Consider the following 8821-nt stretch of genomic DNA (forward strand, 5'->3'; position numbering starts at 1 on the left):
CTTGGACTAATTATTGCCATTGTTAAGAGTTTTATTTACAATTTAAGTCAAATGGGACTAACACAAACATTTCGTATCTAAAGAAGTGTTGTAATTGCATGTCAGATTTACAAAGAGGCCCTGTTATGCTTTTGGGGTTTTCCCTCCCCTGTAGTGTGTTTATAGGTCAATGGTCTGCAAACACTTCCATTGGACTCCTTTTTCACTTCTGTGACATAGTGACACCTCAATGTAACACTCACTTCTATTGGCTAGTGCTCACAACAGAGCCGGCCAGCTAACCAATCAGAGCAGACTGGGCTCTGGTTTCAGACAGAAAAGAGGTGCTGCAGGACAGGCAGTAAGAGAAAAACAAAGAGCTTTCTGACAATAGAAATGCAAGAAGGTGTTTTGAGTATTAATTTAACCAGTTTTAATTTCCCCAGGCTTACAAATAAGTACATAGGCTAACAACAGTCTGTTTCAAACACAGTAATTATATTAAAAGTTGAGGGGGAAAAAAAAACGTTGGAGCAAAACTGAAGCCTACCGTTTGCATTTATCACCATTACTTCTTCTTCTTACCTTGAACAGGATTAGTTACTTTTTCCAGGCTGTAAAGGAGAGTGTGGAAGTATAAAGAGCTCTTATTTGACACACATGGTAAGAGAGTAAACATTAAAAAAAATTCAGATTGAGACTAAAGATTGCGCCTGATTAAACACACACCTTGATTTGATCAAACGTTACGTAGCTCTGACTTTACTCATGCTTTATTTCAAAGAACCGCGTTTCCTATAAACCTGCGTCTCCTTTATCAATGTTAGTGGGGACCGGGAAAATACTTCATCAATGAGTCACAGAGAGGGATGTGGCCATATTTGGTGTGCTTCATTGAATAATTGTGTTTTGCTTCACTGTTTATGAGTCGCTTCCGACTTTTAATAAGCAACACCCAAAATGAATGATTTCTCATGAATGAATTGGTAAAAGCATCTGACTCCAGGGGTCTGAGGAATTTCTAGTAACCCTCCTTAGTTGATCGTTATCGTACTTTAACTGACGCTTCTGTGCAAGGTTGTACCCTGTAACCTTTATTATATATGATGTATATTTATGTATAGACATTGTCCACAGTTATTGGAGTAACTGTTATTATTTTACTATAATAACTGTAGTGGCAAATTGCTGTTTTCTGTTCAGATTCCTAATGTAAGTGTTGATGTGATGATGACTGTAGATGAGATGATCAGGTTATTGTAAACTTGCCACTAATTAGCGCATTTAACTACGGTATATTAAAACTTACATACAATACACAATCAAATATATTACACGTTTGTAGATTAAAAAAATCACCAAAGCAATTTTAGTTTGAGAGACAAAGCAAAGAAAATCAACCTAAATATGTTAAAAAGACCAATAGAGCCAAAACATATGGCATTAATTTAACATTTAAATGCGAATGTGTGTTTTCAAAATGTCCTAACTGACTAACTTCAAAACTCCTTTTGCGTAAAAATGTTGCTGCAATTTCTTCAGTTTATGCGAAAACGTTATTTTTTTTCAGGAAAGTTTGACTGAGATAAACCGTTGGGTGTTGAGAGACTTGCTTGATGGCGCTTCAGGGTTGGTAATGTGGACGGGACAAGCTTTGACTTTAAGGTACGCAACCATATTTGTGATGTCAGTCCCTGGGATTGTTTCTACCAAGATGCACAAGCATTTCTCAGCTTTGGATCAATAAAGAATGTCTTTCTCTTTCGCTCTCTGAAGGAAACATCTTTAGCTGCTAAAGGCTCCACGATGTTCACCAGCTAGTTGCTAACTGGCACTTTTAGAGCTTTTTAACTAAAACCAGCTGCCTGATGCAGCACAGAAAAACAATGAGCTGCAACTCAAAACGAACCTTTCTGAGGTCAGATAGGAGCAGCTGCAACTTCCTTCACATTGTGACATAGTTTTTGGGTCACTGTTAATATAAAAGAGTTTTGGTGATTGCTGCTTTAAGTCTTCAGCTATCATTTGACTCATGACGTGGAGGATTACTCCCACAGTTTTACTTATAGTTTACAGTGAATTGACTGTAAGGAATGTGGAGGTCTGAGTGCTAAGTCAGCCTTGATGGTAATAATGACTTAGGTAATACTACTGAATTGGATAGTTTATTATCTTCTGGTAAGAAATGAACAAATCTACAAGTTTAAACCAAAGTGTTTTTATTGAATGAAGAATCAAATACTTTTTCATCAATTCATTCCCAGCTGGAGGGCAAGACAACCCCTCAGCAATGTGTGCTACAGAAATCTGAACCTCCATCAGACACTGAAAAGCAAGAAAACAGAAGCTGGGAAGAGGAACAGCCCATCAAAGCATGAACACAGTACAGTCTATCGACATGGTGGGGTCAAGTATAGACATGTTAATCGTAACAGCCAACATCTGTATGACATTTTGCCTGACATTGGTCATATAGTGACACTCTTCTCTCTGTTGAATAGAACCCAATCTTTTGTATTAAAGATGTGAAACAAAGCCTCGGAGTGACAGCCGCATCCAACCACTGCAAAATCCAGTTTACGTGGAACTGAATGACATACATTTCCTCGGTAGATAAGACCTTGGGATAAAGAGTTATTTTGAATGGCACAGTGGTTCGTTCAGCTTCAGTCATTTCTATTTCACTCTTGCTTATTTTTTCTCCTTGAAACTTGTGTTTATGAAGACGCAAACAAAGACAGACATTTTCAAAATGTAATCCTTTCTGGCCTCTTGATTTGTATTCCTTGTTTGTACTTGACATCAGAAGAACAAGATGTAGTACAAGGAGAAAAGACGCAGCTGTGAAATCGAAAGAAAAGTAAGACCAATGACGAGAAGGTCATTGTTCAAATGTTTTCTAATCCCACTGCCTCATTCATTCATATTCTGAGAACCATTCCACTTCTGTCCCAGTTCCTTTGAGACATCATCCACATCTAAGTTGGCATGATCTGCAGCCAGCAGTGTAATCAGACCTCCCCATCACTGAGACAAAAAGGCTCCCAGAAACCCCCTGTGTTTCCGACAGCGTGGCATGGAAAGGGTTCGTAAAACTGATACTGCCGTCAGGGGGATTCTTTCTTGTATCTAGTGACCTCAGAGTCAACATTCAAAAGAAATAGGAGAGCAAGACAGTTAACGTGTCCTTTGTTTATTTGCACGAGTAAATATGTGCACTCAGTTTTCTTAATTGAGTAAAACTGGCAATATTAAAGATAAAGTCCTGCATGAAAAATCTTAATTAAGTAAAAGTATCGGCATCAAAACATACCAAAAGTAGTCATTATGCATAATGTTTTATTTACGTTATATATACTATGATTGTTAATTCATTCATGTGTTCACAGCAGTTGTAGTTGTAAACTGCTGTGGGATATTTAAACATATGTTGGTTTATTTATTGTTCATTTATTGTGTTTGTTTAAGCCAATACTCTTAATCTGTAATGCAGTACAATGCAAATGTGCCTTGTGTACGACAACATACAAGACATAGGCGAGCTGAACACATGAAATCTGCTTTGTATATTTGAAGAAGTGGACTCAAATGTAATACTTTAAGCAATATTCAATTGTAAAAAATACTACAAGTTAAAGTCCTGCATTCAAAATTGTACTTAAGTAAAAGTGCAAAAGTATCAGCATCAAAACTCAAGTAATTACTAAAAACGGTACGATGTGTAATGGCCCATTTAAAATCAAAACATTTAAAATGCTGTATTATTTATGCTTTATCACAGCTGGTTAAGAGGAGGTAAAGCTGTCAAATACATGTAGTTTAGTCTAGAGTAAAAGTGCTAAACTATAAAGTAGTATTAAATGAGAATACCGAGGTGAAGTACCTACAGTTGTTAGTAAATGTTATTTGTGTAACACTGATAGGCGATCTGTAGCCTACACTCATAAATCGCTTTGTATATTTGTGGAGGTGGGGCTCCTCCTCCTCCTCCTCCTCCTCCACCTCCTCCACCTCCTCCTCCGAGTAGAGAGAAAGACCTCCAGCAGCAGCAGTTCGTCGAGGCACCACTCGAGGAAGGACACCTCACTCACATTTTTATAAAGTGCATGGCGATAAATGAGATGTTATCAAGGACTCGTCTTTATGGGAGGACATTAAAAGTGGAGATATGAGGATACAGCATTGACGGGATTTAAAAACAGCTTGTTTTAAAAGTAAAAGTAATCCTTAACGTACCTTTTTATAAAACATGTATGGCTGAGATTTTATCAGGGACTGATGTTTCTGGAGGGACATTAAAGGTGGAGACGTACTGAGGATATCGTCAGTAAAAGGATTTTAAAAAGCTTGTTTTAAAGGGATCCTTTTATAAGACTTGGAGGACCCTGGAGCTGCAGCAGCTCGTCAAATAAATCCGTCATGCTCGTGCCCCCCGCAGAGGCTCCTATCCTGCAGGGTCTGTGGGAAGCGGTACGGGTCAGGCAGCAAGAGGTGCTTCTCTCCCTATACCTGCCCGCCACCTACGCCTTCCTGACGCACGTGCTATTCTGCACACCTTTCCTCGCGCTAGACGTGCTAGGCAGCGTGTGTCAGCGTGTGCGCTCCTGGAGAGTGTCTGCAGGCTCCGGTGCCCCGCCGTCACTCCGCCGCTGGGGGGAGTGTTTCCTCCGCGTGCTGACCAGATACATACACACTGTGTTGCCAGCCACTGCGCTGCTGCACGCGCTGCGCGGTCCCGCAGTACTCCCTGCGCTCGCTCCCTCCTGCTGGCAGCTGTGCGTGGAGGTGTTCGCATGTCTGCTGGTTTTTGACACGCTCTTCTTTGTAAGTCACGTGGCCATGCACAGGTGAGCAGTCTGCAACATCTTGTTAGTTACTCCAATGTGGATCCATGATGCTGTCTGCAGTTTGGATAACTATCTCTTTACCTCAAAGTGATTTATTCTGGATCTGGGGTTCCTTTTACTTTACATGTTTCCATCCTGCCAAGTATAGAAAACAGAGCATGTATGTACCTGCAGAGGGGGAAATACTCAGACACTCAAACTTAAGTTAAAAAAAGTTCTCAAAATGTTATTTTTAATATCCTGAATTGAAAATGTTATTTAAGTAAGTAGAATCACCGACAAATACAAGATGCCGTTGCAATGTTTAAGTCTGAGCCAATTTTAGTCAATCTTTTTAATATAACAAATACTTGTGTTTTTATTTGTATGAAGTGCGAGTGTCAAATAAATGTAGTTATAGAGAGCACACCATGTGCCTCTAAGATGTTGTAGAGTAGAAACATAATGTGTATGTAAATAAAATGGGTAAAAATGTTATTCAAGTACAATACTGAAGTAAATGTACTTAGTTCATCAAAGCTTGACACCCACGAAATAACTTAAACATGTAACAACCTGCAACTAATTTACCAACGACTTAAACTGTAGCACTGCCCTGCCAAAAAATATATCACAAGCCTGTGGGGGGCAGTGCTGTGATCTGGGGTTGCTGCCGTTGAACTGGTGTAGGTTCAGCAGCGTTATGTGTCCAAAGAATGAGGTCAGCTGACCACCTGAATATACTGAAGGACCAGGTTATTCCTTTAATGGATTTTTTCTTACCTGACCTGAACCCCATTGAAAATCTTTGGGATGTGCTGGAGAAGACTTTGCGCAGTGGTCCGAATCTCCCGTCATCAATACAAGATCTTGGCGAAAAATGAATGCAAGACAGAAATAAATGTAGTGACGTTGCAGAAGCTTGTGGAAACGATGCCACAGCGAATGCGTGCCGTAATCAAAGCTAAAGGCGGTCCAACGAATATTAGAGTGTGTGACCTTTTTTTTGGCCAGGCAGTGTATTTGGCCTTTCAATTTTATATGTATATGTATTTAACCTATTCATATTTATTCATAAATATAGATGTAAACAGTTGAAGTATTTAAAGAAAATAAACCAAAAAAAAGCTAGTGGAGAAAAATAAACTTAATTGAGATGTCTTCCTCAGATACACTGGCATTATGGGAATGGATTATCCCCAGCAGAGAGAGTTTAATCGGTTTGTGTGTTTCTCCTCAGGGTGCCCTGGCTGTACCGTAGCACCCACCAGCACCACCACCGGCACCACCTTCCCTTCGCCCTGGCTGCGCAGGACAGCTCCTCTCTGGAGCTCCTGTCCCTGCTGCTGCTGGCCCTGAGCAGCGCCAGGTTGGTGGGCTGCCACCCACTGAGCGAGGCCGTCTTCCACCTCCTCAACAGCTGGTTGGCGGTGGAGGACCACTGCGGCTACGACCTGCCCTGGGCCCTGCACCGCCTGCTGCCCTGCCTTGGAGGAGCCCCCTGCCACCAGGCCCACCATGCTCTGCACAACGTCAACTACGCTCCCTACTTCACCCACTGGGACCTCCTTTTCGGTACATACTGCACATCAGAGCGGTATCTACGTAAATAGACATAAAAGTGCTGCATATGTTGGACTGAGGAGTGCTCCGGAAAGCTGCCACGATGCACAGAAGGATGTTTTCTGCAGATGTTTGTTCTTTTGTATAAGCATTTTATACGTACAATTTCTAATGACTTTTTATTTGAAATTTGAAAAATGGCATTACACTTTGTGAAAAGAGCAATACTTGTGAACAAAAGTAGTTTTGTAGCAACAGTTGTTTGAGACTTACATGTGACTTGGAAAACAATGACTGGACCCCCTCTGCTCACGAGTCAATAAGTTCATGGACATACATTGAGCAGAATCTACAATGTGAAAGCCATCAATGGCGTTTTAACGCTCACATCTACAGCTGTCTTGTATCGAGTGAATGCACCACGAGATGAGGAGAGTGAAGGAAGGACACAATAAATCTAGACAATGGAACAATGAACAAGTGCCTGAACTAATGTCCAAATAATTTGCCCTTGCAACCAAGGAGTGTTTTTTGATGGATTTTTGGACTTTCATTTTTTAGGCGTAAGGCAGAGAGCACATGCCAGATTTGTTTCAGTGAATTCTGTTCTTGTGTATGAAAAGTATAAAGAAGGAATCTGTCTGTTTATATTCTCAGCGGGGACTCTGGGATGGGACTCAGCACATAACAAGGAGATGTACTCCTCTGGCTGTAGATTATTTTACTTGTAAATATCAAGCATAAAACTCTGTGTCTGTAAAGTGAATCCAATTTAAGTTCCTTAAACCTGTATTCTCTTTAACAACCAGCAGGGGGCGACTCCTGGGTTGCAAAAACAAGTGCAATTGTATAAAAGTCTATGAGAAAATTACCCTATTTCTATCTTGATTTATGACCTTAGTAAAGATTTTCCTAAGGAGTTTTATGGTCTCAATCACCAGTTTAAAGTCTCCTTCAGTGAACTATGAGTAAAATACACATTAAAGCAGGGGTTTGCTTTATGGCAGGACTACCTTGTGACTGACAGGTCGCTATGTAGTTCCTGTTTTACGTCTTCAACTCTAACCCTTTCACTTTCCACTTCATGAATGTTCATTTCAAAGTCACTTTAAATGTCCTCTTCAGCTTCTGTTTCCATCATTTGGAGATGCTACTGGTGCCAAAAACATACATCGCAAAAATGCCAAACCAGGAGGGGACTTAAGAAGTTGGGAAAAAAAGTATGTTTCCCAAAATGTGAAACAATTTCTTTACCATCTCTAAATTACTTCTGAATCATTCTGTCCTTTATTGCAAAAGGCAAGGTGTATCTTGTGTAAAGCTTTTGTTAGGAGAATGTCAATATGTAAGGTAACACTCCTCTTTGAGCCAAATCTGTTGTATAGTTTGTATACATTGTAAAGATTCTCTAAATGCTCGTTTGGTTGTTTGTTCATGATCAAATATATGAAGGCACAGTTTTGTCATGTTTTCTTGTTCGCTTTACGGTCAGGCTTCTGTTGTTTTGCTTAAGTCTGTGACTTTTAAACCGGGGCCTCTCATGTGACTTTTTCTTTTTAAAACTAGTTGCATGGGTATTTCACAGAGTAATCAAAACCTCATGTTGCTTTAGATGCGAAGCCCCTTCACTCACTATTTACAGTTGTAACCTTTGCAATTAGTTTTTAAAGTGAAGTATTGTCATCACCTAACCGCACTCTTGGGGTCTACTTTCTAAAGAATTCTGCTGGGGCTGTGCCAGATGATTTGTGGCTAACTCTACATGCTTTGTGCACATAAAGGAAGGATAGCAAACAGCTGCAAATTGCTCAAGCCTCCTACACTTCATCACAGTAAGACACATCACATAATGACTCACAGGGAGCCACATGCAATTACATTAAAGAGATAAATGGTAAACATCATTAGCAGCTATGATGTGCCTTTTGGAGCATAATTTCAACAGGTAACAACACTTACTGTTTGTATTCTCACGCAGCAGCCTTCCTGATAACAGCTTGTAATATTTTTGAGGGTCTCTGGCAAGCTCTAGTGTTACTTTTAGTGAACACAGTGTTCTGAGAAATCTGCCAAGTCACCATATGAACTATACTCAAAACATCTGTTTTTCATTTCTGGCTCTTTCAATTGAGTTCATTCTCAATTTCTAAACATCTGAGTTACATGCAAATTGCTAAAAGGTGTGTGAGCATTTGGAGGTACATTTATTGTCATCGAGTTTAGCAGAACTGCACTTTTCCTGGGAAAATAAAGAGAGCTGAGGGAAGAGCGAGAGACGAGTGCTGGGTGGTGGTATTGCGGAGAGATGGCATGATAAATATGTGACCCAAAACGGAAACAATCAGGCCTTATTACAGACCCCACGTCAGAGCCGGGGCGAGTCATGCAGCTTTGGACGACACACACCAAAACACACGTTCACAGCGAGACATGCATCTACAGTACATAGTGCA

The 8821-nt window shown here is 40.3% G+C and overlaps 1 protein-coding gene across 1 annotated transcript; it reads left to right on the forward strand.

Annotated features, from left to right (window-relative positions):
- Window positions 1-4040: 4040 nt before the first annotated feature.
- ch25hl3 (cholesterol 25-hydroxylase like 3) lies at window positions 4041-7834 on the forward strand. Its single transcript, XM_063896859.1, has 2 exons — window positions 4041-4826; window positions 6046-7834. Exons 1-2 carry the CDS (start codon window positions 4399-4401, stop codon window positions 6416-6418), a joined length of 801 nt encoding a protein of 266 aa, XP_063752929.1. The 5' UTR covers window positions 4041-4398; the 3' UTR covers window positions 6419-7834.
- The last annotated feature ends 987 nt before the right edge of the window (window positions 7835-8821 follow it).

Source organism: Eleginops maclovinus, chromosome 12, assembly GCF_036324505.1.
Source record: "Eleginops maclovinus isolate JMC-PN-2008 ecotype Puerto Natales chromosome 12, JC_Emac_rtc_rv5, whole genome shotgun sequence".
In the NCBI taxonomy this organism is placed as follows: Eukaryota; Metazoa; Chordata; class Actinopteri; order Perciformes; family Eleginopidae; genus Eleginops; species Eleginops maclovinus.

Bases quoted from the DNA above. Each gene is read 5' to 3' on its own strand.
- ch25hl3 (XM_063896859.1), top strand. From the start codon at position 4,399: ATGCTCGTGCCCCCCGCAGAGGCTCCTATCCTGCAGGGTCTGTGGGAA. The intron at 4,827-6,045 runs GTGAGCAGTCTG...GTTTCTCCTCAG, and splicing joins AGTCACGTGGCCATGCACAG to GGTGCCCTGGCTGTACCGTA.